The sequence below is a fragment of the Pyrus communis genome, chromosome 3 (genome assembly GCF_963583255.1).
Source record: "Pyrus communis chromosome 3, drPyrComm1.1, whole genome shotgun sequence".
Classification (NCBI taxonomy): Eukaryota; Viridiplantae; Streptophyta; class Magnoliopsida; order Rosales; family Rosaceae; genus Pyrus; species Pyrus communis.
In genome coordinates this window covers 6,041,782-6,068,011 of record NC_084805.1, presented here as the reverse complement: position 1 = coordinate 6,068,011, position 26,230 = coordinate 6,041,782, and the positions used below count along the sequence as shown (strand labels likewise).

The following is a 26,230-nucleotide window of genomic DNA, read 5'->3' as shown; positions in this document are numbered from 1 at the left end:
CCTGCTGCCTGGCGTGGGCTGGATGCCAGGCTATTTCACGTGCCGGAGGGTTTGGACTGGGTGCTGGGCTGCTAATTGGACAGGGTGCTGGGCAAAAAAGTGTGGGGTGGATCTGCTCTTATCCAAGTCGAAGCAGCACTCTCTCTCACACAACAGCCACACGTGATACGGGCACGAGCCTAAACCCTAAACCCCAAAGACAAAAAAAAACACTGATTAAATAATAATTTTTACTCATAAGCGACCCGCACTCCGCTCGCGCCTCAGTAGCGTCGCCTTCCTCAGTCCCTCTCTAGTCTTGGAGCTTCCAAGTTCATCGCCCCGCCCAAATTCGAATCCCGCCTCTGCCACCAGGAAACATTTGTATGTATTCCCACGTGCTTAGTTCTTCTACAAACTTTGAATTTTGGTGTTGTTTAGGGTTTAATTTCATTAGGTTCTCATATCAAATTTTTATTTCAATACTTGCTGTGAAGATTGTTAATTTCATTAGGTTCTCAGAGGGGTCGAAATGTTAAGTATTTTTGTTGATATTTTTTGAAAATTTTTCAATAGAGCCCTAATTTTTTTTTTTTTTTTTTGTTTCAAGTACTGGGTTTTGTCTGCAATGAGAATCAAGGATATGTCTGATGGTGAAGGATCCGATTCGGAGGATTACCCGTCAATCAGAGACTTGGACTCAGAAGGCGAAGAGAATGATTTCTCCTCTGGAGATGAGGTAACTGCAAATATGCAGAAAAAGAAGAGTTTAAAGATGTAGGATTTAATTTTCCATGCCATGTCAACTGTTAATTTTTGAGGTTTTGTAGAAAAGTGATGCCGGTTTGATGCAATGAATTTATTGTTTTGAGCGAGTGTGTGTGTTAATATTGTCAAGTATAACCATGGCAGGATGTTATCAACACAAGTGACAATGATGGTGTGGCCGGTGATTATGGTAACAGTGATGATGAAAGTGATAGTTCTGAACTTCATGAGGGAGTTGAAGAGAGTGATTCATCTGAGGATGAGGTCTGTTGTTCTTTACGTGTAATTTTATTATGGTATAGTTATCTGAATTCACCACTGAAGGGAGTGCTTTTTTCATTTTTGTTTTCTGTTTTTAATAGGTGGTTCCTCGAAACACAGTCGGTGATGTTCCCTTGGAGTGGTATCGGGATGAGAAACATATTGGTTATGACATTAAAGGGAAGAAGATAAAGAAGAAGGAAAAAGCAGATAAATTGCAATCCTTTCTTGCTAGTGCTGACGATTCAAAGAACTGGTGCGCTTTTATCTCTAACATGATAGCCATCAATTATTTAAAGGATTGATGTTAAATATCTACTATTTTTCATGCAAGTTTAAGTGAAGAATTTTGGTGCGTATGGTGAAACATGCTCCATTTTCTATGTTACGTTTCTTTTTTCATTTATCGTTTTGGTTTAGAAACCAACTTTCACAGTTTATAAAAAAGAGTACAAATCAGAGAATAAGATGTCCACCTAAATAATACAATCACATCAAAGTTCTAACAGCGGCCTTCCAACCCGAAATTATTACAAAATATGGAATTACCTTGGAGTCTATGAAGACTGAAGCCAGAAAGATGCCCAGAAACGTATTCTGTGGCACAGAAAATCCTCCATTTAATCGCTAAAGCTGTCAAGAATCCTCCTACGTCTCTCTCACTAAATAACCCAAAACCCAGTGATCAGTCCACATTTTCTTAACACTTACGCCTTACATTTTCTTAACACTTACGCCTTCCACCACCGAAAACTTACGCCTTCCACAGTAAGGAAAAAACATGATTCTGGAGCTTGTAGAAGTTTCCTCATATAATTCCAGCCACGAAGATATAGGCAACACAAAGATTAGTTCTCTGCACTCTGCCTGAATTTTACATATTATAAACTGGCGTGCATACAAGCAAGCTGGTGTATCTTCTCCTCTTAATGAAGTCACTAGTGTTGCACTCCCTCAAGCTGTTATCCAGACAAGACTTGTACCTTGGGAGGCACTTCAGCCTTCCAAATCATGAGAGATGGATTAAAACAATAAATGGTTTTCCAATCATCTGTCTTGTATATTGTTTGATTATCTATTCTGTTATCTTTTCTTCTTCTCATCTTCTTTTGAATGTTTGAATGTTCTTTTGTGACTCTTCAGGCGCAAAATTTATGATGAATATAATGATGAGGAAGTTGAACTGACAAAAGAAGATATCAAATCAATTAGTAGACTGCTCGAAGGAAAGGCTCCACATGGTGACTTTGATCCATATGCGGTCTGTAAATCCTAATTATCCAGTTCTAATTAATATGATATTCCTATTGATACAAATGAATGCTTTATTAAAGTTGAAATTCCCCATGTTTCAAGTACAGCCATATGTTGATTGGTTTAAATGGGATGACTCCAACCATCCACTGTCAAATGCACCTGAACCAAAGAGACGATTCATTCCTTCAAAATCTGAAAGTAAACTGGTAAGGCATGTTTAATGTATTCTCCTGTTGTGTGCTTTCTTTCTTTTTCCTTGCGCTTAGTTTTATTTTATTTTCAATGCAGCTTGTGAAATTGACAAGTGCAGTAGAGTTCTGTTTTTCTTTTTATTTTTTTCTCCAGCATTTTGGTTGGATAAATTGTTATTGTTGTTATTTCCAGTTTAACATTCTTGTTCCATGCTCTGAACTTCATCTGATGAATCTACAGGTTAATAAGATTAAGTTGGCCATTCGTAAGGGTTTAATTAAGCCTAAAAAGTCCAAAGAGGAAGAAGAAGAAGAAGAAGAAATTTATCCACTGTGGGAAGACGACTCTAATACAACGGAAAAGGATAACCATCTATCTTACATTCCTGCACCAAAGCCCAAATTGCCTGGTATTAATTTTCATCCACATTCTTGAGGTTTGTAAAAAATCAGATAGAGCAATTCTTTTTGCTTGTGTGAAATATCTTGAGACTTGACAGAAAACTTACAATTTAATTTTTCCTTTAGGCCATGAGGAGTCCTTCAATCCGTCTTTAGAATACATCCCAACACAAGAAGAGATCAACTCTTACCAGTTAATGTATGAAGAAGACCGTCCTAAATTTATACCTAAAAGGTAATGTGGAATGTGAAATGAAATTTGGACTCATGTTAGTTTGTTACCCGTTCTGATTGTTTAGCATCTAACACGCACACCGTTATCATATCGGTTAGGTTTGCAAATATGAGAAGCATCCCTGCATATGAGAATGCTGTGAAGGAATGCTTTGAGAGATGTTTGGATCTATATTTGTGCCCCAGAGTTCGAAAAAAACGTGTAAGTTAAACATCCTGTTTGAGGGAAAGATTCCCTAGTGATTATTCAGTCAGATTTGGATAGTTTGGTAAGATCTTTCAAAATGTACAATCTACTTCAAGCCATAAGAGCACGGATCAAATTTATCCAAAAAATATCCTTTTTATGTTTCAGCTTAATATCGATCCTGAATCTCTGAAGCCCAAGCTACCGAGCCGAACTGAACTTAAGCCTTACCCTGTAGCATGTTATCTTGAGTATAGAGGTCACGACGATGCAGTTACATCTGTTTCTGTAGAAGCCTCAGGGCAGTGGATTGCATCAGGTATCAATGTCATGCTTAATTCTCTGTTACCTTCAGTTAGGTAATTGAAATTGGATCTAGATCTCATCTTCTGCTGTGGCTCTTACAGGTTCTTTGGATGGAACTATGCGTATTTGGGAGGTCGAAACTGGTAGATGTGTCAAGATCTGCAAGATTGGTGAAGCCGTCAAATATGTATCTTGGAATCCTAATCCTGAGCATTCTATAGTGGCTGTCTCGGCGTAAGGCTGCATTTATTTTTAGATTCATTTTTTCTTTGCATTTGTTTCACTGGGGATCTTGTTACTTGAATGTGTAAAATGACCATCGCAATCTTTTTAGGGGACAAGACGTACTTCTTTTGAACACTGGTTGTGGGGATGAAGAAGTACAGAAAAGAACCAAAGAACTTCTCTCTGTTGAGATGCCTATGCCCGATGACTCTGGTTAGTGTGAGATTGTTTCTGCTTTCAGTATCATTTATCAAATGACTGGCATCTGACCCTTTGCAAAACATATTGCTTACATAGGCAAAACAGCATCTAGTGTAAGCTGGCTTCATGATGATAAACTTGAGGGGGTCAGATTAAGGCATTCCAAGGTACATTGGCCTTTTCGATCATCAATTTATTTGTGGTTGTTTAAGAATATGAGTGTCCAAGTGGAAGTCAAGATTAGAAAGATGGTCTTCTATGAAGATTCTTAACCGCTTTCTTTGTTGGTCCTGTAGACCGTGGCTTCGGTAGAATGGCATCGTAAAGGAGACTACCTTTCGACAGTAATGCCAGCGGATATCCTTTTTGCATTATGCTCTCTCTTTATATTTTTCATTTGCAATTAAGTTAATAATTTGTTTTTATGAAATAAAAAGATGAAGATATACCAAATTAGTCATCATCTACTTGTATTTTCTTGACTTGGCTTTACGTGAATCAAGAGCCTTTTTTATACACAAGCTCTCTAAGAAGTTTACTCAGACACTTTCATTCAAGTTGCATGGGATTGCAGTTACTTCAGTTTTCCATCCTACACGGTCTTTCTTCTTCATTTCAACAAAGAAGACCGTTCGTGTTTATGATCTGGTGAAGGATGGAAAACTTGTCAAAAAGCTTGAGACTGGACTTCGTGAAGTCTCATCTATTGCAGTCCATCCTTCTGGTAGATTTTTAATTTTTCCATCCTTCTGGTAGATTTTTAATTTTTAGTTCGTTAAATTTCACCATTTCTATGCACTATATACAACTCAATTGTTTTGTCTCTTTTCATAACAGTTGTACCTGAATTGTACTCTGAGATCTCTGGATTTTTCTTTTAATGCAGGTGATCATATAATTGTGGGAAGCAGAGAAGGAAAATTATGTTGGTTCGACATGGACCTTTCATCTAAACCTTACAAAACTCTCAAGTATGTCTCACTTAAGTGCTGGTTTTACTTCCAAGTGTTATAAACTCTGATATAATCCGCAGAGTGCATCAGTCTTTGGAAGACGTTATTTATTTGATAGGTTTAATAAGCTCTATAGGACCAGTCATTAACTATTAGACACACACCAAACCAACTTTATACATCATAGTCTATTTGCCTTGTTACTGGGGATGCATATATTTTTTCTGACATTTTAAAACTTATCAGGTTGCATCAGAAGGACATCAACAATGTATCTTTCCATCGTTCGTACCCGCTGTTTGCAACATGCTCTGATGACTGCACTGCATATGTTTTTCATGGAATGGTTTATTCAGATCTTAACCAGAACCCTCTTATTGTTCCATTGGAAATACTCAGAGGTCATACAAGCTCAAATGGGAGAGGTGCGACCTATAGCTTTCTTTAATTTATGTTCTGTTGGGTGGTTTAACGAAGATTTAATAGAATGCTGCTAGTGCATGTCTAGAAAAATTATTGAAGCTGGGCATCAGATTACCTTCGTAAACATATTTCCATGGGCTTGAATGTTTTTTAATGTATTATGTGTTAAAGGTCCCTTCTCAACAACGCAGATATGGTAAAATGCTAAGGGGTTACGAATATATAGTCAACTTAGTATCGTAGCGTCATGCAAGGTTAAATATATAAGCTAAATCTTTGTTTTTCGCGACTGGATGCAGGTGTATTGGACTGTAAGTTCCATCCAAGGCAGCCATGGTTATTCACCAGCGGTGCAGACTCGGTGATTAGACTTTATTGCAATTGAGAGGAAAAGAAAGGAAACCGCGGTTAGTCAGTGCATGTTTATGAATCCGACTGCTCGGGTCTGAATCTTCTGCGGTCTACGACTATATTGCTTAATTGTTGTACGTACCATGTGTTGACCGAAATGGTTCAATCATAATTTTTGACTGAATACAACTTATTCTTCTTTATTCGCCTTTATATTTAATTCCAATTCCAATTCCAATTTTTTTTTTTTAGTCAACTAATTCTTCCTTTTTCTTTACATTTACTTCATATTCCTTGCGTATCCCTAGAGCCGAATACGTTGGATTGAATGTTAGTATTGTTTCAGAGCTTATGATTTCTTGTACTTGCAGTAGAGCAAGAACTTGGTGGCTGGTGGGTCTGATATTGCAGGCTCAAGATTGTAAATCCGTTGCTAATCAAGGGAGAGCAACTAACATCCACGGAACTTGTGCACCGTCACTTGATGTTCCAATTTAACATTACAGTATAATTTAAGGAGAAACTTACACATGAAAATATTTTATTGGACCGAAACACTACCGTAATGGTGAACTTGTTCCACGTATGTCATTCTTACTTTGGTCAACTCCAATTACCTGATGATTCTGTGGGTTTCCCATCAAACTCAAATAGGTACCAATAAATCTTATGCTGCTCACAATATTTACAAACATGAAAAGTAGTTTAGATCATCTCCAATGCTAGTCCTCAAAGTTGTCCTCACCACCATATGGACTCTATAAATGAAGAATAAAGCTCTCAAATGCATTATAAATTAAATCATTAAAGTATATAAACTCGCTGGATACATGAGACAAGTCCCCACATGTAGGGATAACATAGTACCCAAAATGGTGGAGCCTAGCGGGCATTTTGAGTGGAAAACTTGGCCCACCTACTTGTGCAGCTGCATGCATAGGTCCCATTGATATTTCTTTTGTTTATTGATGGAAATCAATAGCTGATAGTTTTTTGTTATTTTTTACTATTTAAATTAACGAATGCAAAACTAACCATGATTTCTTTAATCTTTTAGTCCCTAAATTTAGGGATACTATAAGGGCACTCCCATTTGAACTAATTTTTTTTAGAAACAAGTATATTCCTTTTGAGTTCCCAAATGAATCCTCAAAGATGATAAGAACTTCCATTGAAAATACTCTTAGTGTAACCATAACACCAGCATGAAACGCAATTTTCTTGTCCTAATTCCATGCTCCACTACTAATCAATGGTCGATGCACGGGACACATGAGCTCACCTAATTGGAGGCCGGAAAATTAGATGGGAGGATTCTCGGTGACCACGTGGAAGTTTGGTGTGCAACCCTCATTGTGCCCGCCAAATGCTTTACAAATTGCCTGACTCGACAAATTGTCGTAGCGACTATAGGTAGACCTCGACAAATCTCAACAAATCTTGGTAGTTATCGATAGAACTTAGCAAGGTGTCCACTAGGTGCTTGATAAGATGCTTCATGAAGTTCTAATGCTATGTTTCAAAAAAAATATGAAAATTCATTTATGGATAATTGTATCTTGTAATATTGTTTTTATCATGAATTTATGAGTGAAAGAACTATTGTATCTTTATTTTCGTCTAAATTGAACTTTTAAACTATAACCCTTAAGAATAAAAACCTGAATCCGCTACTAACTCTTCAAAAAGATGATAAAATTAATTTGATGTGACTGTAACACTCCAATACTCATGAACGCGCATGCATGTTTGAATCCTTCTAATAACCCCATAGACAATGACAATTGTATGATATTTGAAACACACAATGACAATTGAGATCCGTTCTCTTCGAACTGCGTGCTTGAACTGTTACTTAGTACTACGGTTTAATAATATTTTTCTTAACTTGTAAATGAAAGGTCCTATGTTCGATTTTTGTCAAATATGAATTCGAACCATATTATTACTAGTTTATTGTAAGGTTAAGCTCTCAAATATATATATATATATATATATATGTATATCGTGCTTGAACTAGGGTAGTTTTGGTCATTTAATATGGTACGTAAAGTTGGTTACGTTTATTTTTCTCCTCATTATTCAAAGGCTGCTAAATCCGAGTTTGTTATAATTGACCATCTTAATCACAATTTTGGAAAGAAAGAAGTGAATGGCTGGTTTGAAAATATTTTTTTTTAAAAAGACATAGAGACTTCCAATAAAATGCTAAGTGTTTCATGAAATAGAACTTGAAATATTTTTTGTATTGGGTAATGTTAAGAAAATTAAAATTTTAAATTAAATTGTGTAAATCAAATGATGTAGTTAATTATAATTGAATTATTAATTAAATATCAATTTACGTGCTTAATTTCTAATAGTTCAACATTATTTGATTTGTAAATTTGATTTTCTTAATATTATCTTTTGTATTTTTTTATAATAAATTATAAGAATGTGGCTTTATAGGACAAGTTGGGTGATTCGTTGTTAACCGTGGGGATGAAAAAGTTGTTGGAAACTTGGAATCTTAAGAAAACGAGAACCACTCGAATTTTCGTTGTTCCAATCCAAAATATCAAGTTGGAGGCCTTGGAGCCCATCTGCCAATCGTCGTATTCCTTAACCTTTCCCTTCACACAAAAAGTACCATTCTGTTGTAAAATTGACGACATATATACGGTGTCGTATACAAATAAATAAGATACAATATTAATGGAGTTTGATAAACGTGTCTACATCATCAAAACCACATAAACAATTTCTTTTATTATTTAAAATAAAAAAAAAAATTACAAAGATAACTCTCACTTTTATATATACACTCTTTTCTCTTCGGGCTTGATATAGCTCACTAGTATTTCTTCGCTCTACAAGAACACTTGCCGTAGAGCTTGATGCTCATGGTTTTATAGGCAAATGACTTAGCCCGCATTTAAGTGACTCAACTTGTTTCCTATTTGCCAATAGTAAAAATATAAAGGCTAGAAGACTAAAACCCACCAACCCGTGCTTTGATATTTTCTACAAATTGATCTCATGTAACTAAAAATGCATTTCTTGTTCTAGATTATTTGGAACCGAATTAATTTTAAGAACTTAGTTGAACTGACTTAGAATAAACTAACTTGGACTAACTTAATGAAATGTTTGGTGCAATATCTGACTAAGAAGTAGGATAATAAAAATAGGGTAAATTACATTTTACTCCTTCAGGTTTGGAGTCAATTTCAATTCCTTACAACATTTTTAAAACATTTCAATTTCATACATTTACTTTCATTTTATTTCAATTTCATACATCCGTTAGAAAATCTGTTTAGTAAACCGTTAAGTGATGACGTGGCAAATATGAATTCAACATTTGTGCTGACATGACAAAAATAATAATTTTTTATACATTTAAAATATTATAATAATTTACCCTTATAAAAAAAAAAACAAAAAACCCTACAACCCAAGGTAAACAGGGGCATGTCTCATAAAAGTGATGGGGGGCTCAGTCACCGTAGGTTCTTCCTCTGAACCCAGGACTCCTGGATCTACATCTTCCAGGAGCTCGAGGAGGGCGAATCCACTGCGCCCTCGATTCCACCCTTGTCAAGCCCGTCTACACCTTCAAATCCCTCAACGGCGAGATTGATTTTCCACTATCTTCTTCGAGATTGATGCCAATTAGTGCACATTCCTCTTCGCCAACTAACTCCAGCCGCTCAAAGTCTCCAGGGACGTCAAATCGACAGTGTACAACCTCGAGGGGAAGACGAACGACCGTTCGATTACCTCTTTGCTGGGAAAACCATTATCCTAGGTTTACTTCCTGTTATCTTTAGTTTACACATCTCTTTCTCCCTACTTCAAAATCAAAAGATTCATCTTTCTCACTTTCTCCTTTCTTCAAAATCAAAAATTCATCTTCTTCCTTCACGATTAATTCGGTCTTTTTGTTTATTTTGAGGTCTGGGTTTTGTTCGAGCCATGATTTCCAGCGAAAAAGGGCACGAGAAATCTTCTAAATTGAAACAGCCCACCACCTCGCAGCCGTCGAATTTGTTCTCGGATCTTCAACCCAGTTCCCCATTATTTTCTTCCTCGCCTTTTGTTAGATTCTCATCCAAAAAAACAAAAAAAAAAAAAAAAGTGAAAGGAAACTAACTTGAAGCATCAATCGTCTGTTTTCGTGTATGAATTGCAGTTGGGTTCTTAGTATTTATGGTTTTTCTCTAGGGAAAGAGTAAAAATGTCGCTGGCACATTAAACCCAGAAATCTCGGTCTGTAGGGACAAATAGATCTTTGCTTCAGTTTTAAAATTTTATTTATCTAAAAATTGAAAGCTAGTTTTGTACGCTTTCAAAATTTGGCTTGATATTAATTTTTAATTTTCATTTATTTTAGAAAGAATTGAAAATGAACAATATTTAGTTCTGTAATTTTTTTTTTTTTTTTTTTTTAAGGTTTTGATGAAATTTATGGTCATACCACCCCACTCTACTTTTGTGGATTTTTTGTGTGAGTACACGTATGTATTATTGGGTTAGGATTGAGGGACACGTATTTTTTAACACACTTTTTGAAAGGCTTAATTCATAATGTATTTTCAACGATCCAATTTTTTATGTTTTAGAGCTTCCCTTAAGAATCATGTCTACTAAAAATCTCTCAAATCCGAAATCATATGACCATTAGATTAAGTGATAGTCATTTTAATGTTTCTTTGCAAAACTGTATTCGTTTATTTTCTTCACTAGCAATGAATGTCTTAATGATTTTATATTTGTCTAATTTTTTGCAAAGATGCTCTATGAATGATAAATTGAAATATAAACGATTCAAATTCTTGAAAAAAATAGTTACGAAGTAGACCTTACATAATGTGTTTCAAAATGCGTGTCGAAAAATAAGTGTCCTGCGATTTCAACCCATATATATATATATATATTGAATTAATAAAAAGGCACATCGTCCCCTCTCCGTTGATTGATGTGGGATGTTACAATCCACTCCCTTAGGGGCTCAACCTCCTTGTCAGCACACTCGCACCACACGACAGAGTGGCTCTGATACCATTCTGTCACATCCTAGTCTCGACTCTGCCGTTGCACGATATTGTCCGCTTTGGGATCCGGCCATGCCCTCATGGTTTTGTTTCTGGGAATTCAGACGAGAACTTCCCAGTGGGTCACCCATCCTAGAATTGCTCTCGCCCGAACTCGCTTAACTTTGGAGTTCCAATGGAATCCGAAACCAATGAGTTCTCAAAATGCCTCATGCTATAGGGAGGGGAGTATGTACATATAAGACACATCACCCCCTCTCCATTGGTTGATGTGAGATGTTACATATATTTTTTAACTTCTCATTTATAAAACGACCTCTTAAAATCAGATAAAATTAATGGAATTGCGGTTCTTTTTCATCTCAAATACGTGACTAATTAGTGGCTCTGTTTTCTTTCCAAAATGTCGAACGAATATGACAACCACATGCACGTAAAAGCTAATTGTAATGTAAGCAGCATCTAAGCACAAGCTTACTGTTTGATTATTATTAATTTTTTTTATAATTGTGCAGGTTTAGCAGGTAGATCTCATATAATTAAATAAAATAATTAATATTGTAACCATAACTTTATTATTTCTGATGCCTGCAGTTCATCATGTACATGTGTTTGAGAAGTTGCAGGGCTAAAATTGTTCCCTTCACGTGGGACTTGTTCCTTAACAACTTGGGCACTCCCAAATTCCCCAAGTTTACCATGGCCTATCCCTTTTTTCTTTTTTTCTTTTTTTTTAAAGATTTTTTTTTTAGAGCTTTTCAGGCACCCACTTGGTGACTTTAACCATAATTCAATCTTAATTTTTATTTAAATTTCAATTAGTTGGTTTTACCCTTTACGTGTCGTTATTATTTTAATATTTCATTCATCCTTCTGCCTTTCTCTCAGATTCACAATGCTTGGTTTTACTTTTACCCTAGCAAAGAAAAGGAAAATATTAAGTCTAAAATCCTGTGAGAATCACATATAATCAAATATAGCTTCAGTTAAATGTTTCGCTTTATATATTGTTTGTGTTGATATACTCCTTTCTTTTGCTAAAAATTTTGTACTTTATACAACAAACTGTCACTAATATAGATGGCAGCAAAGAATATAAAATTCATCGATCAAACAGTTACAATTAGTTTTTGTTCTAGTGATATACGTAGCCACTTAATTAAAGAAGGCCTCATGTTCAAGTTACATAGATATTGAAAATGATATATACTTGTGATGAGTTTGATACTTAATAATCGCTAATCCTAATATGATGGCGTGGCTTTAATATGATATTGTAAGTACATTGTAAAAGACTATAAAGTATAAAGATCTTATCTTTTGTAAAAAAAAAAAAAAAAAAAAAAATCTAACAATCACAAATGAATTCTCATCAGCTGCAGAAAAATCCTATAAAAGTGAATATTGAGAGACGCATCATGAGACATGAGAAAAAGCAATTATGGTACTCTAATATGCACTGATGTATATTATATATTAAAATTTTTGGTTGTTTGATTATTGGATATTAGAGTCGACTCAACATTCAACTTTTCATTCATTTAGTACATGTCATACATCATAATATAGTAAATTTTTCGCTCGTTTTCACCGAGTCTGTAATAAGTTTACATCAAGATTAAAATGAAAAACTCTAATTTCAGTACCTTTGTGGTCCACAAGCTGGAATGGAATCAAGTGCAAAACAAAGAGTTCTTTCCTAACCCATTAAACTTTATACCCATCATAAGGCAAAACATCTTTTTCAACAGTGAAAACTATGGTACAACTAAAAAAAAAAAGAAAAAAAAAGGAGGTTGGCTATGAAAGCTCCATATAACAAGTTTTTATTTTTTGGAGAACCCATATAACAAGTTTTACAAAAGAGAAGGAGATGTAGATCTCTAGGTTGGTGGTCAAGGAAGATCAATCACCATCTCTTGCCTACACTGGTGGAAAACTTTCTCATATGATTTGATAATTTGAAACTTGCTAAAAGACTTTTAGCCCAAGTTGTAAGACTTTAAGACTTTTAATCACTCGTGGGTTCGAGAACTTCTCAAGTGGCGATTTTTCTAAATCTTGAAGGGAAAAAGGAAAGATAAATATCTTGATTGTGTTAAAAGAAAATGTTTACTTTTCAAACTTCCAAAACAATTGATTCCAACTTGCTAACCTTAGAGATAAAACATAAGAGCATCTCCAAGAGACTATAAAACAACATTTGTTAACTATTTTAGCAAAAAACCAACAAAATCTTGCTCCAGGAGACTCTTTAAATGAATCTTCAAATTAACAAAGTGAATAGACTCTATAAACCTGTACAGGAGGGGAGAGTATATAACATTTGCTAAACATTAAAAAAGGAAAAAAAAACCATTATTACTACTCTAAAAATCTAAATGTGCACTTCTCATAACAATATTTATTTTTTCTTTTTAAATATAGAAAGCTTAGAGTGCCAGTAACAAATCTTAAAAAAAATGTATTCAAAATTAGTTGACGAATTGGCTCACCTGTACGCACCGCTAAATATGAAGCAAAAAAGGTTATCTTATGAGCAAGATAAGGCTAGACATGAAGTAAAGGCGAGAAAAAACATTGTTGTAGAAGTTTTTTTTCACGAAAGATGAAGTATCATACACTCCAAAAGAAAACAGACCGAACTCCACTAATTTTATCCGGTAGGTTTAATTAATTATGTTTGTTGTAATGTTATGTTTTTGTCTTGTATTTGAAATAATTTATTGAAATAAGATAATAATTTTATTTTGCAAAAAATAAACTAACAAAGTTTACATTTATTTATTTTAAAACATAAATTATATTTTTGTAAATAGCAATCGTCCGTGCATGCAAGTACTGCAGAGTGAATTGTAAGGTCAATTCAAGAGCGTCGCTCTTGCCCTTCTGGGGTGAAGTTGCTCTATTGAGTTTGAGTCAAACATAGAGAGGTGATGCTCTTGAATTGCAAAATAGTTGTACGCATACATGCTGCAGAAAGACAAATTGAAGAAAACTTTTTAAGCAATAAAAACAGCTATACTCACATTAATAGCTAATAAGAAAATTCCACTGCAATAAAAATCATAGCCCCCATTTACAGACCCAGAAAACCCAACATCAAAGTTCTTTTGTTTTACATTAACACACAAATTATTCCTTAAACACTATCTCATTAAAACAGTCAAATAAAACTACACACATCTCTGGCTCTCTCTCTCTCTTTCTCTCTCTCTCTCTCTCTCGTTTTTATCAATCCATCCAGAATCCAAAGAAGCTCACGCATCATATCGATAAGTCGACAGAAACACGATCCAGATATAAACTGATAAACCCAAACACGGTCAGTAGAACATCTCTGCAGAGGCCGTGATAGGCTGATTAAGATATGACAGATTCAAAGGGTTGAAGAAGCTGTCATGAGGCTCAGTGAAGCAGCTTGAATCTGCTGCAGCTGCATGGACCCCACCATTGTTTGCATTCAAGAAACTGGCAATCTCATTGAGGGACTGCAATCTGTTGCTGAGCTCATCAGCTTGGGCTCTGAGAACAGAGTTCTCTGCCTCAACGTTCATGTAATGCTGGCTTGTGATGTTGAGGCTGGTGTTGATCTGTTCGTTGTCCTTCTTCAGCTGGCTGATCTGGCCCGTCAGATCATCCAAGTGCTTCTGCTTCCTCATCCTAGACCGCCTAGCCGATTCGCGGTTGGAAATCATTCTCTTCCTCTTTCTCTGGTCCATCAGAGCCGTCAAGTCTTCCTCAGAGCCTGAGTTTTGATGAATTATGGAGGAGGAGCCTGAAGATGTCCCACTGGAGGAAGCCATTGATGAAAACCACAGAAAATTTTGCAGATTTTCCCAGAACTTAATTCAGAGAGAGATTATTGCGGGACCCAAGAACAAAATAAACTCAAAACTTGCAGAAAATAGTAAAAATACTAATTATTATTATTGTAGGGTTTGATGGTAGGTGAAATCATGAAACGTAATAAAGCCAGTAAAGGAAGACGACCGAGAAGGATTGAACTAAATGGGTCCTGCGCCTGTAAGTAGAATTTATCATGCACTCGGAAAGAAGGGTTTCACTCAGAACTGGAGTCATCAATCTCAAACATCAAGAACAAAATGTTCAGCATTTAAGATAAAGTTTCTTTAAAAAAAAAAAAGAAAAAGCAAAAAGTAAAGAACAAGATTTTGGGTATTTTTGAAACAATCTCAGAAACTCCAGGGAAGCATAAAGCTTGAAACTTTCTGAGAATTTGGATATTTAGAGAGATGGGTTTGCCGACTTTCAAGACAAAATCCCAAATTTAAAAGCAAAACGGGAGAAAAACTAGGACAGATGAAAACCGAGATGGATCGAATGGGTTCCAAACTCAAGAAACCCAGAAGAAGAAAGGGAAGATGAAGAAAAACTGAAAAAGGAGGAAGAGAGGAGGGATTGGAGGGTCTTGGGGATGGAATTTATAGAGAAAAAGGAACCAAATAGTTGATGATAAAAGGTGAATAAGAAAAGAAAAATTGGAAAAGGGAAATATATTAAAAGGAGTTTGGAATCTGATATTATATTAAAAGGGATGGGACATGTGAGGTGGTGAGGAAAGAGAAGACTTCACAACCGTCCATATCCAGCTGGGAACCAACAATCTCATGTTGCTTGTAATTGTCATAGATTTTTATAGTAAACATTTTTTGACTGAAAGGAACCGCATGACTCCCTCACGGATTTGAATAATTTCCTGAGCTAATGGAGAAGATCTTCTTAACCAACTATTGTGGATCGTTAGATTTTCATCTAATGATTATAATTATTATAATTTTAAAGGACTTCTCTGTTTATAACCGTTAAATAAAAATCTAACGATCCATAATAATTGGTCAGAAGAATCCTCTCCACTAGTTGGTCAGGAGGATGCTCTCTACTGCCTCAAGAGGATCCAAATCCCTCACTCATGATCGTCAAATAAACGAAGGGATACAGATTTTTTATAGGGTGATTTGTCGATTAGATTAGTTGGTTAGAATACCGTCTATTTATATCTTTTAAATTAATTTTGAAACTTTAACGTTGTTTAGAGATGTTTTATTCCAACAAATGTAACTTGACAATCAGATATATTTTGAGTGAATTTCAAAGCAAATTAAAGAGAAATTTTAAATAATACAATTAGAAAATTATAGCTACATTCTCTTTTGCATTATTTTTCTTTGTTTTTAAGATTCTACAATGTTATTTGATGGTTAATGGAATTTTAACGAAAAACTACCGGTATTGTTCACCTTAACGAAAAACCATGTTTTTGCACTAAAAAATCAATCATAGTACTATTCATTTTACCATTTATTTAGTTTTTATAGTTAAAACTCAAAGTTTTCAAACATTTTTCATTACTTGTCCTTAAAATCAATTATTCTGTAAGCTACCCTATAAGGGTGAACTTTACAAATGATAAACAAAATCCTAAATCGTTTAATTATTTGATTAACCTGTCATGATTTCATTGTTTAACTGAAAAAAATAGTTCATTTAGTTATTATCAGATGATAATAAGTTAGATGACTAAATCCATTCGAATTTAGTGCTTTTTATTTTTATTTTTTTACATAGACGGTTCACATTATAAGGTGATAATGTAAGATCTTAAGAATAAATAAATAAAAAATAAAAAAAAAAAAAAAAAAGAAAAAAAAGAGAACAGATAAGAGAAATGTAGCTATCATGCAGGCAATTCTCTTAAAAAACTGATAAGCACATCCTCTATCTCAACAGTCCACACTTCATATTTAAAGCACAAGTGAAGTTATCTAAAAAGAGTAGATGTGAACGTAAAGATATTTTTATGGGTAATGCTAAGGAGATTAAATTAAAAGAAAAATTATAGACCAAATAGTATGGATGTTGATGATTGAATTATTAATTAAGTATTGAGTAATGTGTTTATTTCCTAGTAGTGACACATAATTTAGTTTGTAAATTTGTTTTCCCTAGCATTATTGTATTTTTATATATGGCCTGCAAACGGAGTAGAATTCTCCTTCCCTCGTATTCACATCCCCTTCCCCCCTTCTTTCACAAATTGCTTTTTGTCTTCTTTTGACCATTAAAAAATTAACACAAAACGTTGACGTGATTTAACTATAACCTTTTAAATAGGAGGATATGAAAGGAAAAGAAGATTAGGAAGAAAAAGGTCATCCTGCAAACAACACCATGCCCATAACAAAGTGGTGTAAATGTATGTTAATGACATCTTTGTTACGGGCATGGTGTTATGCAGTAGGACGTTATTTCTATAATTTATTATAGAATGCTAGTGGGTGTTATGCAGTAATCAAATGAGTATACAAGTAAGTTCATCTCCTCCGATGTAATGTGAATAATGTACTGCTGTTTTCACCGGCTTCCATGCCAGATGCACTGCGAATTCATCTCCTCCGATATTCAAGTAGGTAGGGCGTTGGATTTCCACTTCCGGGTTCAAAACTTCTCAATTTTCTAAGGAAAAATTAGTATCTAGTATCTAGTTATTAATGTTGATTGACTGAGACATTGTTACTTAAAAGATTTTAATCAAAGTCCAAAACATTAATATATTAATGAATTTACATCTAAGTTACAAAAAATTTTAAAATGAAAAATATACTCACACCTTTATTAAACTTCTAATTAATTTTCAATCCAAAACATTTTCAAAATAAAAAAAATTAAAATAAGTTTGTACCCATTAATTTTAATAAAAAAAATTTCAATTTTTTAATTTTAAATGTACCCATTCATACAATTTGTCAATTTTTTTAATCTTCAATGTACCGTTCTTAAATATATCAATTTATTATATGTAAAATGTACCCATCTTTTTATATAAACTTCATTCAGTTTTTTAATCTATTTTTTAAATTTATATGGGTACATTCTTTTCGTTGATTTAAGAATATATCTGACACATCCCGACCTGGAATGTCCACGAGGACCCCAAATCGAGCTGTGTTGGCCGACACCTGGAAGGTGACGAAGCCATAAAGTGTGATAGTATATAAAATGTGAATAAATTTGAACCTAAAAGTGTTTAAATACTAGAGTGCGCTAAACACCGCTCGATTTGGGGTCCTAGTGGACATTCCGGATCGGGGTGTGTCAATATCTATGTCAAGTTTAATCGAAGAAATTTACAAATGTTATTAAGCCTACTGTCTTTTATTTATTTATTTATTTATTTATTTTTTTTTTTTGTGTGGTGGTACATGTTTTGGTACAATAATCTTTTGGTTAATTTTAATGAAGGTACCCATATTTAGATATGTATATCTAATATATTGGAGAGTATAATTTTATCTTTTAATATTTTTAATCCCATATATTACAGGTTTTATTTAAAATCTCATTAATAAAAACATCTACAAATTTCAATTTTGAGTTTCAAAAATATATTAACCTGCATAGAAATAAATTATTATATTTGACATGGACTTCAATAAATTATTATATTTGACATGGACTTCAATAAATTATTATATTTGACATGGACTTCAATAAAAAACTGAAAACTAACAAAGTTTCAACAAAAAACAATTGATAAGTAGGAACCACATCCAAAGTCTCATATTTCCTAAATTATTGTAATAGTTTTGAATAATCCCCCACTCCCTCCTTACAATAATTTAAAAAAATTGCACAAGCACGTTGATAACTGACCATAGCACATCTATTTTCTTAAATAATCTAGGTTCATTTCAAACTTTTGATAAATTTTGTCATTTTGATGATTTTCTGAATAAATTAATCATTTTAGTGATTCAAGTGCACCATTATATTGGTATTTTGATTCAATAATGTAATGTCATGGATAAATTTCTCTTTATGACATTATATTATTGAATCAAAACGTTACATGGTATTAAACTTGTTTTATACAAGCTCTCACAATAAAGTGAGTCTCAATACATGTACTAATTATGCAAATGCAGCAAAACCATAACTTTTGAGTAGAGCGACAAAGTTATATGTGGAGCCAAAAATAATCGAAAAGAATATGGAGGCGACACGTGGATTTGTGGGTAAAAAAAATTACAAGATTACCCTCGAGACACACTGAGATTTCTACACGCAAGCAGTAGTCAATCATCCTTCAATCAAGTCAAAAGTGCCCAAAATAGGTATTTATTCAAAACCTATTTCATCCATCCTCATCAAATCTTCTCCACAAGATAACCCTCGAATCATTCATTTCTAATTATATTAATTAGGTAATTAATTGATTAATTACCCAATTAATTTATTAATTAGCTAACAAATCATGAATCTCACCGAAAAAACCATCCAAGTGCCCCGTCCCCATCCTCCCAAATGGGCCGGCCACACCCCTATAAATACCATCTCATTTTCTCCAAAACTCAATTTCAACTCTCTTGCAAAATTCTTTAAATTCTTCAAACACTTTTCCCTCAAAATTCTAACTTTAGCATCAGAGGTTCTTCGGCCAAAGCCCTCTCCCCCCCCCCACCCAAATTCATCATAAGCGTGTGAGGCTCTTGGCCTTAACCTAAGGTGTTATTTGTTTTGTAGGTGCAATTTTGTCCAAGAAGAAGAAGATGGAAATTTGCATCCGTAAATTGGTGCTTTCATTGACAGTTGAGTCACACACTCATAGAAGACTCTCGCGTCTAAGGTTTTTTGTTTCCTTGCTTATTTGTAAATTTTGCGTACGTTTTTATTCTTGCAATTTTTATTTCTAAAAATTCTTTGATAATGTAAAAGAAAAGTACAATGGCAAGAGATTCGGAAACCTCGACGAAGGGAAATTCCAACGTTCAAGGAATAGGACCGCGGCGATCTACAAGGCTCAACACAACGATGAGTGGAGCGACATAACCCTCACGGGGCACCATCGTGGCAACCACCATGGTGGCTACCCACAACGCCGCAACCATGGCCCAAGCCGTGCCATTCAAGCCCATATGGGCCCAAGCCCAAGGCGAGATGGCCCGAGCTACTCAAGCCCGACGGGAACCCAACGCGTTGCCAAGTCAAACCCTAGCTTCACACCCACTTGCGCCACACGTCGAGCAACCCATTCCTATGGCCTAGCTTGCTCTCGCGGCCCAGCCTGTTCCCGTGGCCTTCCAAGCAGCCCAAATCGGTCCAAGATTAGTTCAATCGTCCCGGCTTCAAATTTATGGGTCTATGATTGAACTAGGGGCATTTTCATCACATTTCTCTGCGGATTTGACATTTCCCAACTCAAATCTCACGCTCGGAGTCTACCACATTTCCACTGCTCAAGGAGACACATTTTTTCCAAGCTATTCCAACCCAAATGGAGAACAACACTTATCTCAACAAGACATAGAATCGACGAGCGCCCTCACACAACAGACAACCTTGGTGAATCAGCTTTTGCAGCGCATCAAGATGCAACGTGCCCTATATGAGGTGTCCCGAAGTAGGACAAGAGCAGACAAAGAACCTCTCCAATAGCGCCTTGGTAAGCAGCCACTCAACCAGCCACGAACTGCGCGTTTAGGCAGTGTACACTCCCGATTGGCCCCCCTGAGATAGCGTATACTCCCGTCTTAGAGCGTGGAGGAACGTGCACTCTTAACTAGGCCCATAAATGAGCATACATTCACGGTTAAGGCCACACTCCGATAGTCAACATGAGTAACCTTCCAGGCGAAGTGTTCATTTACGGCTAGGCTCGTAAGGAGCATCATCCACCTCACATCGGAGTAAGCAAGACGAAGGACAGAGAGAAGCAGCCACACAGTCCGGCTCAAGCTCAACTAGCAGCATACGAAGAATTCTTTTGCCTGCTAAGAACGAATCACATGCACTGCAGCCACGACATAAATAAGCTGAGCATGTAGAAGAGCACCCCAGACCCGTTAGTCACAACTGGTGATAGCCATGAGCTTTGTTACCCCTAATAAAGGAAAATTTAGGACGAACTAGAAAGGCTCATGACCTAGCGATCGTGTGATTTCCAACGCATAGGGCATGACATGACCTTTACGCTGAGCAATCCTATTAGTAATCGTACTAGCCATTCTCGACATGGCAGGTGCCACAGGCTCATATCTAGCAGCCTCATTTTTCTTCCCATTAGAAAAAGTCATGTCAATCACAGGTCTATCGGTAGTAGTCCGACCCTCACAAGCAGTGGAGGAAGTTTTTGGTTTTTTCTCAACTAGCATATATTGAGCAGGCGGGGAAGATTTCTTCTTTCCACCTTCATTCATATTAGGCTCGACGATAACGATCAGACGAGCCAATGCATCCACCTTGATCATCTTTACCTCATTTCTCGAAAGTAGCCCATCTTTCTCCCGACGAAGAGGATTAAGCAGCTAATGTCATTCACAGTACTCAGCAGGGGAGCTCAACCCATAATGGTTTTTCCCTCATTTTTTCTCTCGGACCAGTAGGTAAGAGGCTTGTATGCCCATCATTCCAACAGCCTATGAGGCCCGTGACTTCCTCATTTCTCTCAATCGTCGGCTTGGCCTGCGTCAAGTCCAAGAGCATAAAAGACATGAGCCATGCAGCTCACCTAGCACTACGCCCTAACGCTTCAATCCATGACCCCATACATGCAAGCTTCCCTTGGCTTTAGCCAAGCTGAGTAGGCCAAGCAGTGGTCCCCACCACAACAGCTCCTTAACCTATACCGAGCCGACTCCTGGCCCCTGCCAGCCCACGTGCCGCACCACCCTGATGGCTACCCTGCAACAACACTATCCAAGAAGAAGACAAGGAAAATTAAATTTTTCTTACCTAGGTATGGCGCGGAGAAGACGAAGAAAGCAACGAAAGATGGTCCTTTACACGGGCAAGTGTAGAAGAGCTAGGGGAGGGGGAACAAATATCCTCTAGCTTTCTCTCTCTTGTAGGGTAGAATAAATTACTCTCTAAGGTTGATTTAATAATCCACTTAAGGTGGACTTAAATAGGCTTTGAGAGAAATTTATTTCCCTTTCCTAAAATGATCTAATTTCTTATTAAAGAGGGAATCTACATCAAAATAGGAAACAATCCTATGTTTCCTAAAGTAAGAAGATCTCTACACTTGTTGCCATTTCCTACGAGCAACCCAACAAGTGTGGGGGCATTTATGGAGCAAAAAATAATTAAGAAGAATATGGAGGCGACACGTGGATTTTTGGGTAAAAAATACAAGATTACCCTCAAGGCACACTAGGATTTCTACGGGCAAGTAGTAGGCAATCATCTCTCAATCAAGTCAAGAGTGCCCAAAATAGGTATTTATTCAAAACCTATTTCATCCATCCTCATCAAATCTTCTCCAAAGGTAACCCCCACATCATTCCTTTCTAATTATATTAATTAGCTAATTAATTGATTTATTACCCAATTAATTTATTAATTAGCTAATAAATCATGAATCTCACCGAAAAAACCATCCGAGTGGCCAGTCCCCATCCTCCCAAAGGGGCCTGCCACACCCGTATAAATACCATCTCATTTTCTCCAAAACTTAATTCCAACTCTCTTACAAAATTCTCAAAATTCTCCAAACATTTTTCCCTCAAAATTCTAACTTTGGCATCGGAGATTCTTTGGCCAAAGGCCCCCCATTCATCGTGGGCTCGTGAGACTCTTGACCTTAACCTAATGTGTTATTTGTTTTGCAGGTGCAATTTTATCCTAGAAGAAGAAGAAGACGGAAATTTGCATCCACATTATATAGTTAGGAAAAAAAGACAACCGGCAAAGATCAAACATACACCATAGTACATATGCATAATTATTTATGAATCCTTTTTATATTTTCCATAGCAACAACTATGTTTACATAACAAATGTTAAAAAAATTCTTTTTAAAGTAGGATTTTTTATGAACTTTTTGTGAAGCATAACAATGTAATTATCTGAAATGCACTTTACCGCTAAGTTAATAGGCCATCGTGTAGGCCTTCATCACCTTAAATTATTTACATAATATTTTATAATATGAGTACAAAAATTATCGGTAAATTGTTAAACAAGAGTTCATAAAAAACTTGTGGTTATTGTTGTTCGTTATCGTAAAGCACATTTCTAATTGTCCTTTCGGTAATTTAATTGTGTGGACTACAAACCACGAAGCCATAGCCTTTGATGCCTGACACGATTCACTTTGGAAATTACCAAAATCTAGGGATATATGGTAGCTGTGAGGTACTTTTTATTTTTTATTTTTTTTAACACTAAAAACAATATTGACGATCACACAAAAAATTCCACTTATTTAATTTTTTATTTTTTTTTTGAAAGAAAATGTAAGTTCTCATTTTATATTTTTAACCTTTCTATTTTTTAGATGCACTGCTGCGTTAGGTGTAAGCTATTAACTTTACTTTTGGAGATTGGGGGCCAGAGAGGAATTGAAGGGTGATATTGTCTTGCAAGATTTTGTACAGTTCGGTGCCTTTTGTCAAAAGATATTGCAAGATAGTGGACTCTATCGAGGTCAGAGTCACGGTACGATGTAGACTAGGCGTGAAAAATAAATATCAAAATTTTTGAACCGAATTGAAAAGTCTCGAAACTGAACCGAAAACATCCCAAACTTTCATCACTTGACTTCGAACCAATCCCAAAAAGTTTATACACGATTTTAGATACCATATACCTTCGTTCGGTAAGCACGAGCTGAACCGAAACATTTATAAAATATATATATATATATATATATATTTAATTTCAAATTAGGTTTAAGAATCATGTGGACCGTCAGATTGGTTGAGATTTAATCTCAACCTTCCAATCTTACTTAGGGGTTTCAGTGTCTCTCGCAGTCTCTCACATTCTGTCATTCAGCAAATGCTCTCTCATCTCTCTCGATCTCTCTAAGTTTTCTCTTCCTCTATCCCTCCCCCTCCACTTTCTCTGAGTCTCGACTTCGACCACCACACCATACCCTCTCAGGCCATCTCCAATGGAAATGGTTATAGGGCCATAGGCCAATTTTTACCCTTTTTTTTTACAAAACCCACCACCAATAGAGGGCTGGGCCAAAACCAAGTGGATCCCAACAGGCAACAGCCCAAATTAGAGCCTTTTGGCTATCGGGCTGGGTATGTTGAGCTCGCTTGGCAGCCTATTTGTTGGTTTTTATTTTTTTTAAGGACAAATTAAAAAAAAAAATTAAACATTCTAATTTTTTTTTCCTATAAATGCCTAAGACATTTCTACACACCATCTCTCACATTCATTTCATAATTCCATACTATCTTACCTCATTTTAATTCAATTCTTCACATTTGATTATATTCACCTCAAACGCTCTTTTTATACACACTCCTCCCTTACCTCTTCCAATAATCTAAATTTTAATTTTAAAATATTTTTTCAAATGGCACTCAAAGGCCCCAAACTTCAAGAATAAGGGCAAAGCACCTGAAACCATAGATGCGGACATGTGCTATCGCTGTGGTTCAAATGACCATTAGTCCCGTGTTTGCCGAGCTCCTAAGAAGGTTGTAGATGAATATCATTCTCGTCGTAAGAAGTTTGAATCAAACTTCATGCAAGTAGACGAATCGGAGACTACAAAGATGGAGGTTTCTGACTTTCAGGAGGATACCACCCCTATGGAAGATTAGAATCTTAGACATAGACTTTTCTTTTAGTTGAAATAAGACAACTGGGGCCAAATTCTACTAAGTGGCCGAAACCCCCTTCTTGTTTTTTGGTTGATTTTTGAACAATTTTCCTTTATTTTTGGTTTATTAGTTGGTGATTTGTTTTTGGATATTAAGTTTTAATTAATTACCATTCTTGAATAAATGAAATTACTTTGAATTGATATTTGTTTTTACGAACTTTTATGCATGTGACTGATTCAAATTAATTTTTCATTCTAGGTATGACTAGTGGGAAAGTTAGTTTTCTGGCAGATAGTGCAACCATGCACACTGTTTTGCGTGAACGAATATATTTCACTAATTTCATACCTAAGAATGCACCTTTGACAACCCTCTCAGGCTCATCCAACCTGATAGAAGGATATGGTAAGGCACGTATAATGTTGTCCAATGGTACAATCTTGACCATTGATGAGGCACTATATTCTCCACGTTTAGAAGAACGTTGCTAGGTTTCAAGGACATTAGAGATAACAATTACCACGTAGAAAACGGAGTTGAATTTCTGTGCATAACTTCCTACGAATATGGCCAGAAGCGTATTCTAGAGAAGATGAAGCATAACCCGAGTGGTCTGTATACTACGACCATACACCTCATTGAATGCCACTATGTGGCCGGCCCTACTACTGGGACCACGCACAAAATTACACTTTGGCATGATTGTTTGGGACATCATGGATGAATAACGATGCACTGTATCCTCAAATCTTCACATGCCCATCCACTAACCCGAAGTTTAGGTTTGATCCAAGGAATCGCATGTCAAACATGTTCAATGGGAAAGCTTATTATTAAGTCTTCTTATGACAAGATTCGTTCGAATCCTCCCATTTTTCTACAACGAATTCAGGGGACATTTGTGGATCGATTCACCTTACATGCGGACCATTTAGATACTTTATGGTTTTGGTTGACGCTTCCACACATTGGTCACACGTGTGCTTGTTGTCCACAAGGAACATTGCATTCTCCAAATTGTTGGCTCATGTTATCAAGCTTAGGGCTCACCACCCTAATTATCCGATCAAATCTATTCGATTGGATAATGCTGGAGAATTCACATCTAAAACTTTTGATGACTATTGCATGTCGGTTGAGGTTGAAGTTGAACATCCAGTACCCCATGTTCACACCCCAGAACGGCCTGGCAGAGGCTTTCATTAAACGCTTACAAATGATTGCTCGATCGTTGGTCATACGTACCAAGCTCCCGATCGCTACTTGGGGCCATGCAATATTGCACGCAGCAAAGTTGGTCGGCCTAAGGCTTGTTGCGACACAACCATTTAGTGCCCTTTAGTTGGTTACCGGATACGAACCCGACATATTGCATCTGCGTGTATTTGGTTATGCGGTATATGTGCCGATTTCACCTCCCTTACGTACAAAAATGGGGCCTCAGCGAAGGATGAGAATTTATGTCGGATATGATTCTCCTTCGATTATTAGTTACTTAGAACCTTTGACAGGCGATCTGTTTACCGCTCGTTTCGTGAATTGTCACTTCTATGAGACAATCTTCCCGTCATTAGGGGGAGATAAAAACGTCACCGTTCCTGAAGAATGACGTGAATTATCGTGGACGACTTCTACTTTGTCTCATTTTGATCCACACACCGCTCAGTCTGAAACTGAAGTGCAGCGCATATTAGATCTCCAGAGCATAGCTCAGAGCATGCAAGATGCTTTCACCAATCTAGTGTACGCGACAAGATCACATATTCCAACTGCGAATACGCCTGTAAAAATGGATGTACCAAATGTACAACGGACTGCCCTCTTGGAAGCCAGGGACGCCAATCTTGGTAATCCACGTACATTAGCG

At 36.1% G+C, this 26,230-nt stretch overlaps 2 protein-coding genes across 3 annotated transcripts; one reads left to right on the top strand and one right to left on the bottom strand.

Moving 5' to 3' along the window:
• The first annotated feature begins 240 nt into the window (after positions 1–240).
• LOC137729081 (ribosome biogenesis protein BOP1 homolog) lies at positions 241–5,979 on the top strand. 2 transcript variants are annotated; one of them, XM_068467904.1, is made up of 18 exons: positions 241–363; positions 590–718; positions 892–1,011; positions 1,110–1,264; positions 2,152–2,269; positions 2,370–2,471; positions 2,698–2,866; positions 2,985–3,093; positions 3,192–3,294; positions 3,448–3,598; positions 3,687–3,819; positions 3,920–4,023; positions 4,108–4,178; positions 4,308–4,368; positions 4,505–4,735; positions 4,898–4,982; positions 5,211–5,389; positions 5,687–5,979. In XM_068467904.1, the coding sequence occupies exons 2-18, from the start codon at positions 608–610 to the stop codon at positions 5,770–5,772; spliced, it is 2,088 nt and encodes a 695-aa protein (XP_068324005.1). In that variant the 5' UTR covers positions 241–363; positions 590–607; the 3' UTR covers positions 5,773–5,979. The 2 variants fall into 2 exon arrangements, with proteins under 2 accessions (XP_068324005.1, XP_068324006.1); XM_068467905.1 differs by having other exon boundaries at positions 259–367.
• A 7,832-nt stretch (positions 5,980–13,811) lies between these two features.
• LOC137727915 (bZIP transcription factor 11-like) lies at positions 13,812–15,257 on the bottom strand. The gene has a single exon (XM_068466781.1). The coding sequence runs from the start codon at positions 14,581–14,583 to the stop codon at positions 14,104–14,106; it is 480 nt and encodes a 159-aa protein (XP_068322882.1). The 5' UTR covers positions 14,584–15,257; the 3' UTR covers positions 13,812–14,103.
• Between the last annotated feature and the right edge of the window lie 10,973 nt (positions 15,258–26,230).

Coding starts and splice junctions, on each gene's coding strand:
- LOC137729081 (XM_068467904.1), top strand. CDS start 608: ATGAGAATCAAGGATATGTCTGATGGTGAAGGATCCGATTCGGAGGAT. Junction 2,867..2,984: donor ACCAAAGCCCAAATTGCCTG/GTATTAATTTTC, acceptor TTTTTCCTTTAG/GCCATGAGGAGTCCTTCAAT. Junction 4,369..4,504: donor TTCGACAGTAATGCCAGCGG/ATATCCTTTTTG, acceptor ACTTGGCTTTAC/GTGAATCAAGAGCCTTTTTT.
- LOC137727915 (XM_068466781.1), bottom strand. CDS start 14,583: ATGGCTTCCTCCAGTGGGACATCTTCAGGCTCCTCCTCCATAATTCAT.